This window comes from Biomphalaria glabrata, chromosome 13 (assembly GCF_947242115.1).
Source record: "Biomphalaria glabrata chromosome 13, xgBioGlab47.1, whole genome shotgun sequence".
NCBI lineage: Eukaryota > Metazoa > Mollusca > Gastropoda > Planorbidae > Biomphalaria > Biomphalaria glabrata.
This window is the reverse complement of record NC_074723.1, coordinates 13,818,890-13,842,677: the sequence shown is the minus strand read 5'-3', so window position 1 is coordinate 13,842,677 and position 23,788 is coordinate 13,818,890. Positions and strand designations below refer to the sequence as shown.

General features: G+C 31.3%; 2 protein-coding genes across 3 annotated transcripts; one reads left to right on the top strand and one right to left on the bottom strand.

Moving 5' to 3' along the window:
- Window positions 1–613: 613 nt before the first annotated feature.
- On the top strand, window positions 614–13,444 carry LOC106061183 (protein phosphatase 1 regulatory subunit 7-like). The gene is made up of 9 exons (XM_056008448.1): window positions 614–804; window positions 2,979–3,104; window positions 4,073–4,138; window positions 4,264–4,394; window positions 5,547–5,709; window positions 5,805–5,921; window positions 7,418–7,522; window positions 7,947–8,033; window positions 12,091–13,444. The coding sequence occupies exons 2-9, from the start codon at window positions 2,982–2,984 to the stop codon at window positions 12,280–12,282; spliced, it is 984 nt and encodes a 327-aa protein (XP_055864423.1). The 5' UTR covers window positions 614–804; window positions 2,979–2,981; the 3' UTR covers window positions 12,283–13,444.
- Window positions 13,445–13,791: 347 nt separating this feature from the next.
- Window positions 13,792–23,736, bottom strand: LOC106061189 (cyclin N-terminal domain-containing protein 1-like). Of its 2 annotated transcripts, none has more exons than XM_013219270.2 (7): window positions 23,481–23,736; window positions 21,428–21,531; window positions 20,307–20,472; window positions 18,159–18,321; window positions 16,043–16,205; window positions 15,836–15,932; window positions 13,792–15,151 (listed from the first exon to the last, which is right to left on the bottom strand). In XM_013219270.2, exons 1-7 carry the CDS (start codon window positions 23,658–23,660, stop codon window positions 15,026–15,028), a joined length of 999 nt encoding a protein of 332 aa, XP_013074724.2. In that variant the 5' UTR covers window positions 23,661–23,736; the 3' UTR covers window positions 13,792–15,025. The 2 variants fall into 2 exon arrangements, with proteins under 2 accessions (XP_013074724.2, XP_055864422.1); XM_056008447.1 differs by having other exon boundaries at window positions 21,428–21,511.
- Between the last annotated feature and the right edge of the window lie 52 nt (window positions 23,737–23,788).

Sequence of the window (23,788 nt, the reverse complement as noted above, 5' to 3'; positions counted from 1 at the left end):
AGGCCTACTCATCACACAGGTCCAGTAGACTAAGTCAGCAAGGTATTGTCCCACACTCTTTTCTGCAGCCGTGACATGGTGCCCATTTCACTGGCTATCCTGTTGTTGATGTCTAGAGCCTGGAATGGGTATAATCAACGGGTGCAGCAGCTGTGTAATTCTAGTGGTTACAAAAGATATTTATATTATTACATCTAGATCTATATCACAATTTTAAATTTCCAGGTTAGCATATCGATTTGAATGTTAACTATGATCTGACCTTATCATAGTCTATGGTCACGATGTACGATTTGAGATTTTTTTTTCTCTTGAAATATCTGGCAACTGTCAACCTTTAACTTTTCATGCCAGATAAACTCAAACTAAATATCGCATCTTAATATAATTAATACTAATTAATTTTGTAAAATATAAATATAAAATACAATCTAACTTATGCAATTTCTATAAAATATATCTTTTAAAATAACTAGAAAAAAAAAACGCAGAATCTAGACTGAAATTGTAACAAAAATAAATAAATATCAGTCATTTAGAAACAAATCTATCGAAAACAATACTTGGCCAATTTCTTTTCTGTCTATCTGGTTAGACTCTAGATTGTGTAAATAAAAATAATACTAAATTCTAGAGATCTAAGATCTAGACTAGATCTGGATTTTATAGTTATAGATCTAGAGGTCTAGATTTAGATTATAGATCTAGATATAATCTAGATTTTATCGTCTATACTCTAGATAAAACTCTACATTATTATTTAGGCTTTAGTCACCCATCAGTCACTTGTCTGACTTGTTGCAGGTGTGTAAATAAAAGTCGAGAAGTTAAATCAAGAATTGAAGAATCAATTGAATTGGACGAATAAAATTGTTTTTAATTGCCTTAATTGGTCTTGGTTGTCTCAGTAGTTACACTGTTACAGTATCATGAATAATCATGAGTAGCATGAATAATCATGAGTAGATCTAGTCTATGACTCGTCACTCATGAGTATGATTAGTATAAAAATACAGAATAATAGATCTAATTAATATAGAATCTTAGCATCTACTACTACTATGTCTATGTCACTTTGTCTATACTAGTTAATACTAGCCCCTAGAGTGGCCTAGAGTATACTTCTTAAGTTAATACTATTCTGGTAAATTTTACAAACTAGACGTCTACATCTACATAGAATATATCGGCAAGTCATATCACTAGACAGTGAGGCACTGTCCTCCTTTAAGTTTAAGCTTGCCAAAGTCAAAGAAGATCACCTCATGACAAATAGTTGTCCACCCACCTTTGACGATCTCATCATGTCTCATGCTGAATAGTTGTTTGACCCAGCGCAGCACAATTACAAAACAACATGTCATTACAAAAATACATAATATAGATCTACATTTTATTTAAACAATACCATGCTATGGACACTGTTGACTAGATCTAATCAAGAATAATGGTTTCCCATGGGACAGTGTCCTTTTTTGATGTGAAGAAGTTTAGAATTAGATTTAGATTCTTCAATTTGATTGTTATAAATATATGAGTTTGTGGGTATCAGTTTTGATTCTTTCACAACTTCATGTGTCTTGTTCCATTCATATTCTTGTGTAGACCTGTGAAGGATGATCTTGCCCATTCCTTGATCACATTCAGCTCTTATCTCTTTCTGCCTGTGATTCTGTCTGGGGCATTAGCCACCAACCAGCTTCTTCCAGGTGTTAGTTCTGGGCGAGTCTTTGCAACTGTTCCATTCTGCTTGGCATTTGCTTCCAAATCCCGGCACCTTATATTCCTGGGTCTTCCGCTCTGCCTGATGTCATTCACCCAAGTTTAATGCTTTATTTTATTTTATAGACTTTACTATTTAAAATAGTCCTTATTTAACAACAGGGCTCCACTCCAAACTTCCACATTTACCACTTAATGCTGTTTCCTGATTAAAACCTTTCTTAATATTAAGTTTAACATGAATATGAATAATTTTAAAAAACTTAATGAATGCCTATAACACAATTTACAACTTTAATGTTTAAAAGGAATTAAAGCAAAACTTATTTTTAGGCGACATGATATCCTGAGGATGGGTAAAGTCAACCTTTATTAGAATAAAAAAACAAACTTATAAATTTCAAGGCTAAAAATGACACGCCCGTTTTCAAGAAAGAGCGACAGAAAAATAAAATAATGTGAAAGATGGTCATCAGGAGTTATCAGCGCATGATCATAAGTATTCAAATAGTTCTCATCTCTTAAATGATTTCCACTGCTTCCACCACACCTTGGCCTTTGATGATAAGTTATCAGCGGCATGGTCATAATTATTCTAACCGTTCTCATCTCTCAAAAGATTTCCACTACTTTCACCATACCTTGGCATTTGATCATGCATAGGATAATATTATAATATTACACCCCCCACATTCAATAGAAGCGCTATAGCTAAGTACAATATATTACTTCTCATCAAGAATGTAAAGTGGAGGGGGAAACATTATAAACGCATTAAGAAAAAAAACAAATATTCTCAAATATTTATATATATATACGGATAATAAAGATTATTATTATTATTATATTAGATGAAATGAGGGCTTAAAATCAAAGCCTTAACAGCACAATTAAACAATGAATAAGAAAAAATATTTTATTAGGAATGAAATAACCATCACAGAGAAAACTAGGCCACTAGAATCTAGTTAGTTTCTAACACACAGGCCTTATAATTTACTAGCTTCAAATCTTTAGTCTGTCATTTAGCACTCTGCCCTATCTTAGTGAGATAAGAGCTACTTGAAATACTTTTTATAGGTGTCTGAGATACATCCTAAGAATAAGATAAAATCAAATAGGCTAGAATTTAAAATGAAATTGTTCTTTGTAGTCCTGATTTAAATTATGTCTTAAAAAGCAAAATAAACATGACATGATTTGATGTTGTATTACATATATATCAGTGTAGTGGTGTCATTTTTTTCCCTTTTCAGGAAATGTCTAACCAGAAGCCTAATGGACATCATGGTGGCCAGTTTCTTAGCCCAGAAACATCAGAAGCTGAGGAAGATTCTGAGGAGATCTTTAATGAGTTGATCATAGAAGACCCTGATGCTATAGTATGTATAGTTTTTTTTTTGTTTTTTAAGCAATCCACCTTTAAGTAACATCAGGTCTTTCTCAATAGTTTTTATAAATTAAGAATAAATCTTAATTAGCTGAACTATATTGCTACTACTATCATTTTTAAAATTCTTCACTTAACTGTCAAGAAAACTAATTGTATTATCTGAACTGGATTATTTGATTGTACATCTGAACTTACATATTATCTATTTGATTAAATGTAAATTAAGATAGGATCTGATAGTAAAATAAGACATCCATCTGGAGCTGGATATTGTCCCTAAGTGTTAAGTAAATAGTTAATGTTACTGAATATTTTGCAAAACTAAAAACATTTACATATATATGTTAATATTATTTTTATTTTACTTTTTACTTGATTGTTTTACACTTTTTTAAACAAACTCATACCCCCTTAGCTACGCTCATAGAATTTGGTGACTGTTGTTTGCTTTAGAATAATATTGAATCAGGGTTTTTTGACCTCATAACTCTCTTGGAGGGGAGGTTAAACTCAAAACCATCTGGAGGTTTTTTTGTAACTTAAAGCCCTCTGGAAGGGGAGGGGGGTGTTTAAACTCAAAATTTCCCTTGTCTATGCTCAAAGAATTTGGAGACTGTCGTTTGCATTATGTTTTGTTTTATAGAAGAGTGTGGCTTTAACTTCAAAACCCCCCTTGGCTGCGCTGGAGCAAGTGATGGTTTAACATTAAAATCTCACCTAAAATAAACAAAATTAAAGCAACTAGTCTCTGAATCCTGCTGGACCAGCACACATTACCTTCCCTGAACACTCATGCTAAATTCCCATGTCCTCCCGGCTCTCAACAAGTAATCAAAACTTTTACACAACTCTAAACACCTTACTCCCAAACTCCTAACTATTAGAAAGGGCTAGAAATTTTTTTTTGATGAGCCACTTAGAAAATAAAACTTAACAGATTTTTTTGTTTTTCTTCAGGACATAGATCTAAATCATTGTCGTATAGGAAAAATAAAAAACTTGGAAACAACAACCCAAGTGGAGGTAATTTTTTTATTACTTTGTCCACCAGCACTTATAGATAAACATTTAATACAAGTTATTAAGGCTAAGTATTTTCTCGTTTTGCTTGTATACATTTCTTGTTGTTTTCTTTGTTTTGCTTTCAGACTCTGTGTTTGCGTCAGAACTTGATAACAAAAATAGAAGGACTTAGTACTTTAATTCATTTGAGAGAGTTAGATTTATATGACAATCAAATCACAGAGATTGTCAATCTTGAATGTCTTGTTAACTTGGAGTGAGTTTCTCATTTATTTTATTTTTGTTGTTGTTGTCTGTTAACTTCTTTTTACATTTTTCATATTTTTCTTTTTCCTTGATTGTGGTTAAAAGATTTTAGTGTATCAATATCATAGTTTTGAAATGTTATGTTGAGCTCATTGCATGTTTCATTTTAAAAGTTAAACTGGCTTTTACTATGATTGTACTGAAACCTTCAAATAATTAGATATGCAGTGCTAAATCATTGTTATGCCTGAACATTTTTATCTGTGAGGTCTTATCTTTGGATAACATTCCTATCAACTAGATTTAAGTTGACTCTTATATATGGGCTTAGTATCACCCACAAAGCTGCTTGGTCATGTGGTATGCATTTAGGGCTGTTGTCCTGATGGTCCCAAGTTGAATCCCTCCCTCCCTTTTGCTGCCCTGCCATCCAGCAAGAGGTTTGAGCTGAGACATAATAATCTGCAAGAAATTTCCAAAACTTATAAAACAGAACCATAAATTACAATATATATATATATGGAGGCGCTGTGGCTGAGCGGTAAAGCGCTTGGCTTCCGAACCGGGGACCAGGGTTCGAATCCTGGTGAAGTCTGTGATTTTTAATTTCGGGATCTTCTGGCCCCTTGAGTACACCCAGCTCTAATGGGTACCTGACATTAGTTAGGGAAAAGTAAAGGCGGTTGGTCGTTGTGCTGGCCACATGACACCCTTGTTAACCGTAGGCCACAGAAACAGATGACCTTTACATCATCTGCCCTATAGACCACAAGGTCTGAAAGCTGAAAGGGGAACTTTACTTACTTTTTACTTAGATATATATATATATATATAGTTGCCCTTTTACAGGTAAAAGTAGAAAAGGTCTATTATTTCTATTTGATAAAACATTTAACTTCATATGCTAAAGCAAACAGTTTTCTTATATTTAAATATTAAATTTGGTATCCAATACAAAGTTAAAATTTATCTTCACATTTTTTCTTTGTATGTCATGATGTAAAGGGAAAAAAAAGCATGAATTTACTAAGCTTCTATGATTGTAACACATCTTTAATGCTTAAGTGCCTATTTAACATCTAGTAATATATTCAAGCATAGATTGCTAATCTTTTTTTAACATTTATGTATACATTTTTATGTGTTTCACATATTTTTGCAGGCACTTGGATCTCTCTTACAATCGAATCAAAAAGATTGATGGGTTAGGACCTTTGATTAATTTGAGAAAGCTCTTTCTTGTCAATAATAAGATTGGCAAAATAGAAAACTTAAATCATCTAGTTAACCTGGAAATGTTAGAACTTGGAGACAACAGAATTAGGGTAAGAGTATATAAAAATAAACTTCCTTAAAAATTCATAGATTGATGCTTGTTCAAAATGTTTAAAAGATAATTGTTTTTCTTTTTTATTTGAAGGTTATTGAAGGTATAAGCAATTTAGTGAACCTGCGTAGCCTGTATTTAGGAAAAAACAAAATTACTAAATTGCAGGGGTTAAATACTTTAACTCGGCTTTCGTGTTTAAGTGTCCAAGTAAGTGAAATTTTTCTCTCATAGAATTATCATATTTGTTTAAAGATTTTGTTACTTAACATCTACACAAGCATATATGACATTTTAAGACTAAGAATAGAAAGAAAGTGAACAAAGTTAAGAATATCAATAGGGACATCTTTGCACTACATGCATCCCACCCTTTATTTAGGCTTTATAAATTGTGCATGTGGGATATAAGGCAAAGGAAGCACTCGTCAGACTAGGCGAGTCAGAGCTTGAAGAGTTGGATAAGTTCACATACCTAGGCAGCATCATAACAAATGATGGGGATGCCTACCATAATGTAGCTTGCCGAAAAAGGAAAGGCAGGAAGCATTGGCCTAAGGCTGTGGGCTATTCCATGATTTATAGCAGTTGAAAAAGAAATTCTGCTTGAAAAAAAAATGCAAATAGGTCTAATACCCCCCTCCCCTCTCCAAAAGCCATTATTTAGTAAGCAAATGTCAATTAAACATACAAATAGGCCTATTTATGACAGGCTCTATTTATGAGGAGGATTTAAGTTCAGTTAATTCAAGAATAAAACATTACCTCAAATACCCACCATGACTCTAGTATCTATGAGATAGGGTACACATAAGAACTAAAAATGTACATTGGCATCTTTAAGAATGCTTTCTTTGTTTTTAAAAAAATGGAATAGTAACCATTTGTTTTGTTCTTTAATATTAGTTTGAGGTTTTTGGATGACAGTCAAGTTGTTACTTGATTCTATTTGTGGCATTTTGCGTCTTTAGAGACAATCTTTTCCCTTTGCAACTTCTTGTGTGACTAAAGAGGCTGATTCTTGATACACAGCTGCGGTCGCAAGTTGGGCTTATGAAATCACCAGGCGCCATTGCATTTTCACCCTTCTTTCTGCCTCTGTTGTGTATGGCATCTGCAATCCGAGACCCTTCCTTTATGCTCTCTATCCATGTGGATCTATCCAGTGTTACTTTTTCCCAGTTGCTAGTCTCAATTTTGAAGATCTTCATGTCGCGTTTGCATACATCTGTATACCGTAAAAGTGGGCGACCAGCGGCTCTCCTGTCTTCTATTAGATCACCATACAGGGTGTCTTGTGGAAGTCGACGTGATTAAAAGATACCTTTCATTACATTTTCTGTGGACATACCACAGCTGATGACGTTGTTTCTGTTCTGAGTGGGATGTTGGCAAGATATTTATCTCCAAAATCAAGTAACAATAATTGATTTGATAAATGCATGGTTTTGTGTATGTTTTATAATCTATCACACAAATTAACGGGACACACACACATATGATATATATATATATATATATTTCTTTTTTACAATTGAAGATATGTATCTATTGTTTTGTTTATTTTTATTTATTTTCTTGTATGCATGACATGATCTCTTGTACCACAAAACAGCAAACAAATCTAATATTATTTGAAAAGTATGGTAGCATTTTTAATAACTTAGGCTTGTTTAATACAGATTATTTTTTCTTTTGTTTACTAGAGTAACAGATTGCTCAAAATAGAAGGTTTGGAGAATCTTACAGAATTAGATGAACTGTATTTAAGTCATAATGGTATAGAAAAAATAGAGGGACTTGACTCTTGTGTAAGTAATAATTATGTTAGGGTAAGTTAAGACATTTCAGAATGAGAAACAAAAAAATAGTGAGACATTATTTTTAAAAAATAATTTTCCACTTTAATAAAGCAAAATTAAATAAGCAAAGCTAAAATGGGCCTTATGGCTCACTGCCATATTGTTTTAAATAATATTCGACATTAATAAGATTAAATAATCTTGCTAAAATCGGCCTTTAGGCTGACTGCCTCATGGAAAGGGCATATTGTAAAACAGATGGTTTCTTGATGAAAACCTGGTCTATTAAGATTTTTACTTTAGAATTTGAGGATGTTTTTGAGACACGCATTCTTTTGGTTATCTGAAGTCATGCGATTAATAATGTACTTTTAACAGAACATTAAAAAAACTATTTTATTAAATGTATATTTTCATTTGTTTGAATCAACAGACAAAGTTAGGTACCTTAGATCTGGCAGGCAATAGGATTAAAAAAATTGAAAATGTTAGCCATTTGGAAGAATTGGCTGAATTCTGGGTAAGTATCCATATTGGTAGTTGCAGTAGTATCCATTAGTTACTTACACCAAATAGTACTTTCTTTGGGGGTCTGTGCTAGTCTCATTACAGGGTGTCCGCGGCCTCCTGAAATTCAAGGATGTCCTTGAATCTCCTTGAATTTCAAAAAAACTGAAAAAGTCCTTGAAATCTCCTGGAATTTTAAAATATCTCCTTGAATGTCCTGGAATTTCGCCGATCGGGAAAAAAAAAAAAAAAATCGGCTTAAAAAAAAATTATTAGAGGATGGGCCGGCGCGGGCGGAAATAAATTCAAAATTACCGTTTCCGAGTCTGCGCAGAAGGTGTTTACCGCTCCTTCACTATATAATGCATCGATATCAGATCGTTTTTTCAGTGGACACGTTGATTTTCATCCAAATTGGATCAAAAGTTTACGTTACGCATCTTCAAAACTGTTTTCCTGTTTCATTTTGTGCCTTTATATTTTCATCGGATCATATTATTACTTAGATCTAGTGCATTGTGAATTTAATAATTAGATCTAGGCCTAGATCTAAATATATCTAGACTAGATTATTATTACTAGATCTAGATTATTCGAGATCTATAAAGTATATGATCTACGTTTCTTTTATTGTGATTTGTGCTTTGGCTTTGGTTTAACTTTAATCAAGTCTTTATCTAAGCCTAAGCTAGAGATTTATAGTCTGTTACGTAGCTCTAGTCTTGAGACTTGATTGTTCTATCATCTGATCGGACTGTCCTAGAATACTAGATATCCAAATCTAGATCTATAACCTACATTTGTATTACAATGCCTAAATACGGGACATCGTTTAATGCGCTTTGGCTTGAAAAAGATATTTACAGATCTTGGCTTCAAAAATCATCCGTCAGTGACACCAAAGCCTTTTGTCGTCATTGTAAAAAACAAATTGACATATTATGCATGGGTGAAGCAGCACTTAAATCTCATATGAAATCAGATAAACACAAGCGAGAGTCTGGAAAGTCAGATGGCTGCTTAATGATTGCACCCATATTTGCTAAAAAAAAATACTGCTAAAAAGGCAATCAACACAAAGTCTTTTGAGCACCTGAAAGGCTGTATGGATGATGTACTACTAATTGCCAAAATTAAAAGCTTCATATCCATTGCAAAGGTTTTGCAACCTTTTTTAAAAAGATATCAAACAGATGCACCACTGTTGCCCTTTATGGCCCAAGACCTCTTCAACATGCTTCGGTCATTGTTGCAAAGATTTGTGACACCAGCTGTCTTTAAAGAATGCACTTCAGTTACAGCACTGCTTAGTGCAGATTTGTCAGATATAAAAAATCTTCTGCCTCCTGGAGAAGTTGACATAGGTTTTAAAGCCAAATCTGCTGTCAAGGAAATTAAGAGTAAAGCCAGTGCAAGGGATATTTTCAACTTCCAGATGGAGAGCAGAAAGTTTCTGGTAACAACAGCCATAAAATTAATGACAAAATCTCCACTGAAAAATCAGCTTGTCCAGTGTTTGAAATGGCTACAGCCTAAAAACATTGTAGAAGATTTTGATGGTTCTTTAAGAGACTTAGATGCCACTTTGAGCTACTTAGTTGAGCTTGGCCGTGTCAGCGCAGATGACTGTGATGATATCAAGTCGGAATTCACCCAGTGGCACAGTTCCATTGTCACCACAAATTCCATAGTATTCCAGTCCTTTAGTATCCAATGTGATAGACTGGATACTTTTTTTAATCAACATATTAACAGTGAATTCAGTAAACTATGGGCACTAATAAGAGGAATTTTGATTCTGTCTCATGGCCAAGCCCAGGTCGAGAGAGGTTTCAGTACCAATAAAGAGACAATGTGCGTCAACATGATGGAGAGAACACTTATAGCCAAGAGAATGATTTGTAACAGCATTGAAGCAATGGGAGGAATTAAAAATGTAACAATTTCTTCAGGCATGCGAATGGCTGCTGCTTCAGCCAGATCAAAGTATAGAATTTATCTGGAAGAAAGGGCTGAGGAGGAAAAAAGAAAGAACCTAAAAAGGAAAAGAAACGATCAATTTGAAGAACTTGAGGCTATGAAAGCCAAAAAAGCTAGGTTCGAAAGGGACATTACAAGCCTCACTGACTCTGCGGACAAGCTTGCAGAAAAAGCAGAAAACACTAACAGTCACAAATTTTTAATAGAATCCAATGCTTTACGTCGCTCTGCAAAGCTTAAAAAAGAACAGATTGAAAAACTTACTTTGGAAATGGAAACCAAAGTGAGGGAGATCAGTGGACTCTAAAAAACATTAAAAACCCTTGTATATATGTAAATATATTGTAAAGAATGGATGTTCAGGATGCGTTTTATGGTAGGCCTTACACTCATACTAGTTTATAATGTATTTTTTTGCATGTTTTGAATATCTTGAGTAACTTATTTTTATTTAGTAATCAAATCTAAATTATTCCAACCTATATATATATATATATATATATATATATATATATATATATATAGGCTATAAATATTTTTTTTAATTTTTTGGCGCGAACTCTTATGTCCTGGAATTTTTAAATTTCTCCTTGAAAACTCCTTGAAAACTCCTTGAATTTCAATTAGACTTTGGTGCAGAAACCCTGTCATTAGTTGTGTAAAAATTGTGTTTATGAGGGAATATGTCACTGCAATATAGTTCAAGACTTCCACCAGTAAAGAGTTAATATTTCATTATTGCATATTAGATCATATTAGATCAAATCTTATTGTGTATATGAAGAGTAATCTTTATTACTGCTAGAAGGGGTGATGGGATGTTTTTATCAGTATGTATTATGCAGTTTATTTAAGCAAAAGCTTATCTAAATAATGTTGTATGTTAAGTTTTTTAAAATTTTTTTTTTATGTTTTTATAAGAGTTGTACAAATATAACCCTAATACCTAGTTTGATTTTTAAAATTATTACTTCCATTTCTCATTTGTTAAACCACTTGGCATTTTGAGTTTCCAGTCATTTAGTACTCATTTGTTTTGATTTTTTTTTTTGTATTTTAAGATAAAAAAGATTACTTTTATATTTTAGCAATGGTTAATTAAAAAAATATTATTTTAACTTCTCCTTAGAAATTGATTAGAAAAAAATGGGTGTATTAGCTGTTTGGCTTATTCTGCAAATAATCACATCATCTGCAATCTTTGCAACGGTTTAAAATTTAATGAATATATGGCTTATATATAGCGCTACTTTCATGCTTATACCATGCTCAGAGTGCTATGGTCCAATGTCATTTGTGGACCAGTGAGAGGAGGGGGTATCTGGGAGAAAGTTTTCCATGCTGTTTTTAGGCGCTCAGTAAACACAACTCTGCTCGAGTCTGGTGTCAAGCCAAGTTCAAGCATACTTGACCTCTCGACCAAGCTTCCCGTTTAGTGAAATTAGCACCAAAGTCAGCATATAGCCAACTTTAACTATCACCTAAAAAAAACAAACTATTAGGACTAAACTACTACTGGAATAACATTATTAAAATTTGATGGGTTTTAATTTTCAAGCCTTAACATATATGTTTTTCTATACTTATTATTGTTTTTTTTTTTTCGTTTGCTGCTTTAAAGTATCAGCCTAGTAGTAGAAAAGGTGGATTCAAATAAAACAAAGTTTTATAAAGCTGTTTGCAAAATCTATGTATTAAACTAAAATTTATTCAACTAAAGCAATGCTCTCTTGCTTGTTTTTGAATGAGCCAGAAAGAAAAAAAAGCAGCATAGTATGAGAACAAAAATATCATCATTGCAAAAGTTTTTTTTTTTTTGTCAGCAAACCACCACAAAATAATGAGTCTTACTTTCAGCTGACACAAACGTTTTTGTTATGGTGATTTAGAGGTCCTACCTCATATATTCTAGCTGGTTTAGAAGTCTAGCTCATATATTTTATTGACATTAACTGTTAATTTTAGCCGTGACTTATTTTCTTAGCTTAGTAACTGGTCATTACCTTTTTTAAAAAATTTCAAATGAATTTTCATTAAAAAAAATTTTGCACCAAAGTTATAATAACCTTTACATTCCATGATATCCCCAGTTCAATGACAATGCTGTAGAATCTTGGGATGAAGTTCAGGCACTAACGAAACTAAAAAAGCTAGAGACTGTTTACCTGGAACGTAATCCCATATATTTTGACTCAGATAAGCAGATGGATCCAAGCTACAGAAGGAAAATAATGTTAACTTTGCCATGGGTTCGTCAGATTGATGCTACATTGGCAAGGTGATGCTTCATAAAAATCAAATTGCCAAAAATCTTTGTACAAATCTCAAGATATTTCTTAAATAAATGTTAAATTTATTACTAAAATATTTTTATATCAAAAACTTAAGAAAAACTTTTTACGTTTAAGTTGTTATTGTATATTAAAATGTAATTATATTAAAAACAATGTTCTTGAACTTGTCCCAGTAAATGTTTCACTTATGTTTATTGTATTTCCTTTTGTTTTACTTTTGCATTTTGTTACATGTTTAATTTATGACTTAACAATTCTTCTTCCCCACTCATGAATTTTCAGTTGAAAGTTTTACCAAAACAAATCTTTTAAATAATAAAAAACACAAAATAATTTTTTTAAATTATTATTTTCTTTTAAAGTTGTTAAAATAAAATTAAAAAAAAAAATCAAATTTGTATAACGCACTGTATTTTAATTGGCATCACATTAAAGCAACAACAAACATGTTGTTTCTTACTTTTCTTGACTGGTAGTTTTATACAGAAGATGCCCCTGTAAACCTAACTTTATACATTGCCATGGTGGTTTCTGTACAACACATGTTTGCTGGGATGTTCTGGCTTGACCTCCTTTAACTGCCTCTGTTCATTATGTCTAGCTAGCTTAACAAAATGAAATTTTGAAAATGTCATCCTGAATCTTTTTAAGTTCAACCCAATGTTGTTGTTCCAAGAACTAATCCTTAAGAATTACACATGGGCAAAAACACAATTGTTAATTATGAAGTTAAAAATAATATTAAGACATTTTACTTCACTTAGATAAATATACTTCTTTCTATGTAGTCTGATTTGTACAATTTATAATGGTGGAACACATTCTATTGTATAAAAAGCACATTATTAAATTTCCCACAACCTTTGATTGTAGTCAGTCCAAGTAGTGTTTTATTTATGGCTAATATTATAATTTATAGAGCTTTTATTATTATATACTTTAGCCTTGACCATTTTTACCATATAGTTTAGTGGATTCTATTTTTGTTATGACAAACACATAGAACAAAAAGCTAATATAATTATGAATAAGATAATGCATTTCTTTCATGTCTTCAAATGTTAAGTATTAATAACTGAATGTAATTTATTTTAGCCAAATTGAAACAAGTTATGTTCAATCTTTGACACAATAAAAAATATGAATGACATAGTTCTTTTTTTTTTTTTCATAATTAGAGACACTTTTAAGAAATAACTTTGAGTCTTTTTCAACTATTAATATTTAAGCTTGAAATTATAGTGTTTTTTTTTTTCAGTTAGGATGTTTTTACTAATATAAATCAGCTACACGCAGTTGATTCCTAATTATTTTACACATTTGTCAAAAATTAGAAAGAATTTATAAATAAATATTAAGCTCACATTAATCTTAAGGTCTTTTAACTTAAATTCTATACTTTGTTTTTATTTTAGCTATATGGAGACTTGATATTTAGGTCTAGATGTTGTCATCCTCAGACTTAAGAAAAAAACAACAACAAAAGAAACACAAGTCATTGCTGTCTTTATTTTGAAAGAAATTGTTTAATGCACAACATTTTTTTTTACCATGTAAACTGAAAAGCTAAATATACCAGTACACATACACATCTAGAGTAATAATTATTACTATCATACAGAAACTATCACATCATATGCTTATTTGTATTAGAGAAAACCAACAGACTATAGATAACCATCATAGTAAAATACTAGTGATGTGAAATATATGTATAGCAGTATTGTAAGATAATACAATGTAAATAAAATACCTTAATCACTAGTTTGTGATTTTAGGTTATCACAGGTTCATGAATAATGGTTATCTTGGGTTATAGGTGTTATTAAAAGTAATTAGAGTAAAGGTAATCAAACAGAGTCAATATTAAATGTAAAGACAGTGATTGATCTAAGTTTATCAAAGGCTTAAAAATAGGGAATAAACCTAATTCTAGACAGTAAAATTTGTGTCAAAATAGAACCAAATCATTTTTAGTTTTCTGTCAAAACAATAGTAATAGGAAAATGCTGATGTTAAAAAAAAAACTCAGCTAAATGAAACACAATTATGATCAATGATTAATACTAAACATGACAAAGATGTTTTGAAAATCAAATTAGAAGTTGGAGATTAAAGTTTTTGTTATTTGCTAATTAGCTTTCACTTGCTTTGTTTTTTTAACCTACCATACAAAATGAAAAGAAATAACATGCTAATTATGGATATCTAACAAAAAACAACCACCATAATTTGTTGTTTTTTTCTTTGAACATGTTATAAGCATAAAAGATATCTACACAAAAGCAACACCATTTAAAAAGGAAAAAAAGTAACATACTATTTATTTTTTCTAACAAAAAAAAACAATATAATTTTGTGTTTATTCTTTAAGCATGTTATAAGCATGACAAATATTCTACATAAAAGCAATTTTAAAAAAGCTGAAAGATTGATTAACAAGTAGATATCAATACTCTTTTTTTTTTAATTGGATGCTAAAAACTCTTGATAAAACATCTTCATTGAACTAAACAAAATAATTCCTTCAAAAGATGCAATCTTTTATAGAAAGCCTTTGAAAAAGGTTATAATGTTAGGTGATAAGTCATTGAATTAAAGTAAATTTTCCAATGCTTATCATGTGGTAAATTTTCTAGAGCTTATCATATGGTTGTCATTGACTTCAAGTAAAATAATGCCTATCACCTAGTTCTATTATCATTACAATTTACTATTCCTAAGAAACACATTACATCTTAGTGTTCCATTTTTTGAAGGAAGTAATCTTCAGCTGTATCATTTCCAGGATGACTTTCATGAAGTCCTGCAAATCTTGAATAGGAACCCCATTGATTTTGTTGAGTTGAATCATAACCTAATGATTTTAGATCATTAAAAATACTATTAGCTTATCTTAAAATACGCCCCAACAATACAACCTACTAGACAGTGTACATACAGTTGAGTTCTACAGAGTTCTATAATGTTTTTTGCTTAAATCTGATATTTTTTTGTCTTATTACATTGCCTTTATTTATTTTGACAGAATACATACCCTGATCTATTAAGCAACATTTTATTTTTGTAGTTATATTTGATATTTACAGCAACATTAAAAGAAAAAGTACCCTTGCACAAAGAAAAATTAACATAAAAAGATTTTATTAAAGAATTACAATGTTTGTAGGTCATTGATGTTAAATACTTTTTTTAAATTACTAATTGCTTGGTGTAAAAAAAAAAAGTTAAGTTCCTCACTTCAGACCTTGCAATCTATAGGGCAGATGATGTAAAAGTTCATCTGTTCCTATGGCAGCAGTTAACAAGGATGTCAAACATCCAACCACTTTACTTTCCCCTACTAATGTCAAGTACTCATTTAGTCCACTCAAGGGTGCCCTAAAATCCCAGTCTTCACAGATTTTTGAACCTGACACACCTCCATTGGAAAGTTACTGCTTTATCACTCACCGCCATGCTTGGTCTAATTATAGAAATATTTTTTTTTTATAAATGAACAAAGACTAACTACATACAAAAGGTGCTAATGCCCAGTTACCTCTTCAGTAAGTCTGTCATCATTTAAATGAACAGCAGCAACCACAACAGTTGCAGACAGCAACATTTTGTCCATTTTAACTTCAGCCAGTTTCAATCTGAAATCCAGTGAAGAAAAGTGCAGTTGAAACACTTGTTCTCTTAGTGACTCAAAACAAAAATCAACATCAGATAAAAAAGACTGACAAATGATACAATTAAGTCTAACCTTTGTTCCTGGGAAGAGGCCAGTGCTGCTGCCCCAATGGCAGCAGTTATAACATACAGCCTATCATAAATGCTGTGTCTATGTAAGCAGACAAAAGTTAAAATCTTAATGGCTGTATCATGGTAAACTTTGAGGTCTAATGTATCTTTTCCCAAATTCTGGCCTGAAATAAGATTTCAATAAAATCACAGGCACGACAAAATATAAAGATACATCAAATTACAATGGTGTCTTGACACATCCATATTTCTGGTGACAAAATCACGATGAAAGAGCGATTGACAAAAGAAGATAAATTGAAAGATGACAGTCAGGGATTATTTAGCACCGTCGTGATCATGATTTTAGTAATCACTTTTATCCTATTAAGATTTCCACCACACCTTAGCCCTTTTATGATAAATTACTGCAAAGAATATATCCTAACCCACTCGCATCTCCCATTTAGACACATCTTGACAGGACAATGTTGACGTCCTCTAGATCAAATAAAACCAAATTAACAAAAATCACATTCAGGTTCATAATATATCTACATTAGCCTACTATGTTTGACTAATATTGTTAGATTTCTTCACAAAACTATTCCTGCCATTATGACGTTTAAACCCTCAACCACTCCAATTTTTTGTCAACAAACAATATATATATATATATATAATGAATGGTTCAATCATACCATTGCACAATTACTTTTGTAATTGTATTTGAATGGAGATTAAATGACCAGAGGAATAAATGTATAGGAAATAAGTGACTGAGATTCCACAACAACAATAGGCCTATGCTTAAAAGTCTGAATACATTAAAAAAAAAAAGAAAAAAACAACAAAAACAGTTTGTAATGTAGAGATAGGTTGTAGGCTAAAAATTATTTTTTACTGTTCCTAGACAGCATTTGTTGATCAGGGCTTTCCAAAACTGCTCAACTACTTGTCTCAGTACCTAAAGAAAACCCTCCAGCTTACAAAAATTAAAAACACACACAACTTTAATTTCTGCTTACTTTTAGCATTTTTTTAACTTCACGATCAACTTTATCAAGCACCTATAGGTTCAATGGCAAATGAATTTTGTTTTTAATAGTTTCTTTGTATTTTTGTCTTTGTCTTTCTTATAATTCAATTAAAGGAAAAATGAAAAGCGTTTTTAATATATATTGTACATTAATTTCCTTTGGTGGAACAGCAGATAAATGGGTCATCAATGCTAATACAATATCGCTTTTGAAATCAATAGAATCAAACTCAAATGTATATTAGCAGCAACTCCTACAAAAATCCTCATTTTCTCCTACAAAGTAAAAAATAATAATGGGATCCGGGAGAGAGTTTTGTGTAATGTTGAATACAAGTCCAAATACTGAGGAGTAGTAAAATGATTTAAAAAAAAAATATACCTAGATATCAAGTTTTTCTGGTACCCTGTCAAAATAGCGCGGACAAAATAGCGCGAACAAAATAACGCCGACAAAATAGCGCAGAAAAAAATATATTTTAGTCATTTTGAAAGAAATACTTTAGATATCGTAAAGTATGAATAGAACCAAATTTTTTTTTGTTTTAATGTTATGATAATTTCTCAGTCATTTTGCAGGAAACACTTGAGATATCTTAAAACTTAAATATGCAAATATCATAATCAGGTAAAATGAATAATTTCAAAATATAAAAATTATTTACATTATAGAAGTGTACTTCGAAAACACGCAAAGATACTTTTCTAATTAACACACACACACACACAATAACTTTCACAAAGTTAAATTGTAGGAAATGTCACGTAAAAATTCCATCACTGGCTTGTTTCCGTACATTGGCAATATAGTTATGCATTTTAATTAAATGTGAAAAGGGGGAATGATAAAAAATTTAAAGAACTCTCGTACTCTGCAAATATGGCATAATTTCAGATCTATTAATATTGAAAAGATAGAGACATCAACAAAAATGATGCCCAGGACATTTAATTACTAATAATCCGGTACTTTTATATACATCATATATAAATCCGCGCTATTTTGTCTTGCGCTATTTTGTCGGGAAATTTCGCGCTATTTTGTCTGCGCTATTTTGATGGGTCACCAGTTTTTCTTCTCAATTGTAACATTTTTTACCTAACAATTCTAACAGAATTTCAATATAGTCTAAGCAACTGGTCTTTGGAATAGTGTAGTACAATGTTTTGAGAACTCTCATTTCAGATTGTAGAATACTTTCGCAGGAATAACTGTACCCAGCATCTTGGAGGCAACGCTTAGCTTTTTTCACTGTGATCACCTACAGGAAAATAACAAGGGAAATAAATATTACATTGGAAGAAAATCATGGAACAAACTATCCGAAGTTTATTAACGGGCAGATATGCGTGCCACTTTTTTTTTTAATATGAAAAAACATGTCTTATGTCCATTTGATGTAGTTTTCTCTTCAGCCTCCATTAACTCCCCCCCACAGTACACAAACTACTTTGAAATGAAAGGCCTCTCCCCCAACAACACACTTTTTGGTCCTTATATATTCAGTAGAACAGAAAGCATAAATAACATTGCATTGTTTTTGGGCATCCACCAATAGAAAGCCCCCATTCCCAGCCAAGAACTTTTAGGTTGCCCCACATTATTTTATCCCCCCCCCCCCAAATGAAAGGCCAGCGAAGCACAGTGTTAAACAAACCATACACTTCATTGAATCATTCATTGCATATCCTAGCATATAAAAATGCTAGTGCTCCACCTAATAGATGTTCTTGTGTTACTGTTGTCCAACCCCTAGACAATGACCCCTTTATGACATTGGAATTAATAAAAATTCTCCTTCACTTGAATTTTCGTTTTTCCTTCTATGACATTTTTAAAGAAAATTAATTAATTAGATCTCAAACATGTTATTTTTAAATAGAAAGAAAGCAAAGAAAATTGTCCTTTTCACCAGCCTGTAACAAAGCACTGGCCAAACCTTCAACACATTGTTATTGATTCATTTCTAGCATCACATTTCATGTGTGAGCATATCCTATATGCTATGTCCTGAGGCCTATCCTAAGTGTGTGTGCTTAGTTAAGGACAATGACTCGCTGACACCTCTCCCACCCTTCCTTTCTCTCACAATTACCACAGTTGTGCACACCAGCCAATATGCACTGTCACTTGCTATATCAATAAACAGAATGGTATCATCAAGTTAAAATTATTTGAAGAAATACAACAAATAATGCACACACCAGCCAATATGCACTATCACTTGCTATATCAATATTATCTAAGTTCTAAACAGAATGGTATCATCAAGTTAAAATTATTTAAAGAGATACTACAAATAATGCACACACCAAGCCAAAATGCACTGTCACTTGCTATATCAACATTTTCTCAGCTCTAAACAGAATGGTATCATCAAGTTCTTCAAGTCAAAATTATTTGAAGAGATATTGTTCCAGAATGTGAACCAAAAAAAAAAACTACCCAAGAAGGCTGTTGCTGAGCAATACAGTTTTCTGGCCAAAACATAATCAGAAGAAAAAGTGTTGAGCATTGTAGTAACCTAATAAAACACTACAAGAAGACATGTCTTGATCCTAGGTTTTATTGAACAAGAATGACATAAACAGTTCATGATAACACAGTAAACACACACACACAAGCTGACCTGGACTCCAAGACATTTTGACATATAAGAACAGCAAGAACATAAATACACAACAAACATTAAATATGAAATACCCTCACATTTGAGGATTTGTAGAAAATTCTTATTATTCAGTGAACTCCTTGGTTAAATGCAATTTGAACTATGATCATTCAAAATGATTCTCTATTCCCAGGTATGTCCAGTTAGGCAGATTCCACTGCATTTGAATAATTAAATTTAGAATTTTAAACAATCATTGAAAAATTTACAAGAAATAAATGGTGATGTAGTGTTACATTCTAGTTATTTTAATTATGTAGCCACAATGGTAATAGTAGTTGATACCCTTGATCAAAATAGAAAATTTTAACTAAAAGTCTGCCTTTACCTTTATAAAATGAGCCCATATAACCCATTTCTTATTTAGAACTAAATGAGCTTTTGGAATTCAGCTAATAAAAGTAGACACAAATTATAAGTGTCCAACACTACATGGTCTACTTACTTTATTATCCCACGCCTTTCTTAGCGTTTAAATGATTGAAGGAGGAAATTAAAAGCAATATTAATTGCTGACTTAAATATGAAAAAATTTAATAATTAAAGAACAAAATAAAACATTAAAAAAAACACACCTTATAGTGTGAGTTGAGTTTGCTAGCTATTTGACAACAAGACAGGATGCGGAGAAAAGCTTGGTTTTTTACTCTCTCCAAAATGCACTCCCAGTCACTCTTCTTTCTGACGCTTTTGGTGTTTTGTACATGGCTATACAAATCTTGTAAATGTTTCAACATAAATCTGTGAATAATTCAAATACAAATTAAATTTAATTTATTAATTTGAGGTCTGTATTGAAATATAAAAGTGAAACTTATTTTTTTATACACATTTTGATTTTATAAATGTTATCTGTGAAAAACTCCAGCTGTTATAAAGTTCATATATGGAAATGATTTTTGTTATTTACAAACACATTTGGGCAAAACACTAACATTGAGATGTGACAATATGGGCTTTTATTTTTTATTTTATTTTTTTTGGTAAAGAAAAAAGAAATTAGCTAAATATTATATTTATATTGAATGAGTGATTGCAAGTTCATAGTTAAGATCTCAATGTATATAATTTTTTATAATATTTTCCCATACATTGCTTACAGTAATGCTAAAATTTAATGAACTAGGGGGGGGGGGGGGGGGGGGGGAGGGAGATATAAATAACTATGGAAATAAGACCTACAGTTTAGCAAATGTATGTCTAGCAACAACATTGATTATAGTTAAGGAATAAAATGTCACCAAAATTTTAACATACATTTTACTGATACTTAAACTGAAAAAAAAAGTTACATATGACATATATGTTAGGTCCAGATATATTTTAAAAATGTATACCTATTGCAGATCAATATTTTTGTCAATCATTTGCCAATATTTTAAAAAAGTAAAGTTTTCTTTCCAGACCTTGCAATCTATGGAGCAGATGATGTAAATGTTAAAGAGTGTGTCATTGGCCAGTACAACAACCAACCACTTTTACTTTTCCCCAACTAATGTCAGGTACCAGTTAGAGCTGGGGGTGGAATCAGAGGCGCCTTTAAAATCCCAAAATTAAAAAACCCAGTCTTCACCAGAATTTTTCTGAAGCCTAGTGCTTTACCGCTAAGCCACTTTGTCAATATTGGTGTATGAAAAGTGCTAAGAATGGTCCAAAAAAAGTTAACAATTAAAAACAAATGAATATTGAGCCTGACCTGTCAAATATTTCCAGTGCTGCATATTTAGCTTGACAAGGGAGCTCAAACCTGTCACACATCAGAAACACACACTCTGACCAGCTACCATGGGAGAAAATATTCTGAATAATAGTGTTACAATCATTGTAAAAGACAAACACAATAGAGATGGATACAAAAAACAACCAAAAAAAAAAAAAAATTTTGAAAACATAAAAAAATATAAAATAATAATACCAAGATACGATTTTAAAAACATCAAAAGTGACGCATTGAATCATATATTTAAAGGGAAATGGATGGTTTTGACAATTTTTAATACAATGTGTGTTTTGATTTACAGATAATGAATATATTATTCTTTTTTTTTATATTTGTAATAATAACTTAGTAATTGATGTTTTTCTGACGTAATTTTCCTGCACATCCAAAATGGTCAGACTTTCACTGGGTTTCTATGTGACTTCAAACAAACCTATTAATTTAATTTATTGATTTACTGTATAATGAAAAACCATACAGTAAAGTTTACATTCTCGTAAAAGAAATATATCTTCATCTATGAAGTTAGATCTAGATCTTGTAAGCAAAGAAAAAAATGTGTATTAAAAGTAGATTTACATGCTTGAACAACCACGGCAATGTGTATTTTCTCACCTGACCACTCAACACACTACAAACACTATCGCTTGGGTGTCTTGTCATGACCAACAACATGTAGTCTAGACTAGCCTTTCACTGACCAGTTTGTTAGAATCAGTCGGACACACGATCTATTTATTTTTTGGGACAGGGAGGGGCTTTGATGAAAATGTTACTCTTTTTTTTCCTCGAATTAGTTTACCTAATGCTTTTAGATCTCTCTCTCTATATATATAACTGTACCATAGCTCTGGACTAGGCCGCCACTAATCCTAACAGCTACTGTAAGAATGTAGCGATACGATTGGTTAAATCTAGTTTTCCTTTCAGTATTGTTGAGGGAAGTGACATTTGCCTAAGCTAAAAACAAAATCTCAAAGAACCCTGTTTTTTTTTTGAGATGTCAAGAATTTACTGACTAATTTATTAAATATTAATGTTTCTAAGCATTTTAACAAAAAAAAAAAAGGTAAAATATTTACTATTACAACTTTTTACACAGAATTTTAATCTCAATAACTCAAATTTGAAAAACCATCAGAGTTTCTCTTTAAACTTTGAACCCACTGTGAGACAGTTTTGTCTAATTAGATAAATTTAGACTTCAATTTACCGGTTCTTTTTATTAAGCCTTAATTGAGACTTTAAATTTGGGACAAGTAACACATTTTAAAATAAGATGTCTTCTATATTTGTGAGCAAGTTTGATATAAAAGTACACTGTTACAAATTTTTTTTAATGATCAATTATCTAAAATGTAAGTGAAGAAAATAAAAGGTGCAAAGTTAACAATAAATTTCAGAATTCACTAACTGTAGTTAGTAGATTATAGCTTGTACTGGTGCAGGTTTACACTAAATAATTGTACAGTTTAAAGACCAATATATGTCTATATGTCTAATGTCAGGAACACCAGTGATGAAAATTGAGGACTAAGAAAATAGCACAGCTAATAGATCTACTAACTATAAAAATAGCCACTTTAAAAAAAAAAATAAACCAAGTTCCTTAATAATTAATACATTTAAATTGAATGATGTGTCACTCTAAATGATTTAACTTTAATTAATGATTACAGATTTTTGTATAGATATAAATTAGCTGTTAATGTTAGCAAATTCAAAGTTATTAGGCCTATAGTTATATATAGACTAGAATCTAGATCATCTATATTATATAGTACTTGAAATATAAAATTGTAGCAAATAGTCTATATTCACAGAAAATTATCATTATCGCAGAAGTCTTCTTTCTTACTCTTAGTAACTAAGAGACTAGATTATAGATAAGATATAGATCCAGTATTAATAATTACAGATTAATATATAGATCTCTAATATTACAATCTTTATTAAATTTAAGTATGATTAAGTTCATATCAATTTGAATTTTGACAAAGTTTGTCAAAATCTAATGATAAAAATGCACCTGTGTTACTGTTGCAGTTTCAATATCTCTTGCATTCATTAACGCCATGTTATCAAGCCAGTCTTGAAGAATTTCTGGACATATACCATTTTCTTCATTGTTGAATAATGGTTCAGTTGGAGTCCCGAAAATAGCATTGTTATACAGAGAGTGAGAGGATCTAGATCTATTTACTGACATTTTAAAATTAATAAGTATTTTACTATATTAACTATAGTATATATATATATAGATCTATATAATTATATATATTATAATTTTATTATAATATAAATATAGACTCTATAAATAGTGACTATAGAATTTAT

Coding starts and splice junctions, on each gene's coding strand:
- LOC106061183 (XM_056008448.1), top strand. CDS start 2,982: ATGTCTAACCAGAAGCCTAATGGACATCATGGTGGCCAGTTTCTTAGC. Junction 4,139..4,263: donor AAACAACAACCCAAGTGGAG/GTAATTTTTTTA, acceptor TTTTGCTTTCAG/ACTCTGTGTTTGCGTCAGAA. Junction 4,395..5,546: donor GAATGTCTTGTTAACTTGGA/GTGAGTTTCTCA, acceptor ATATTTTTGCAG/GCACTTGGATCTCTCTTACA.
- LOC106061189 (XM_013219270.2), bottom strand. CDS start 23,660: ATGTCAGTAAATAGATCTAGATCCTCTCACTCTCTGTATAACAATGCT. Junction 16,206..18,158: donor AATTCTGTTAGAATTGTTAG/GTAAAAAATGTT, acceptor ATCTTATTTCAG/GCCAGAATTTGGGAAAAGAT. Junction 15,152..15,835: donor ATGACAGACTTACTGAAGAG/GTAACTGGGCAT, acceptor TAAAATCATTAG/GTTATGATTCAACTCAACAA.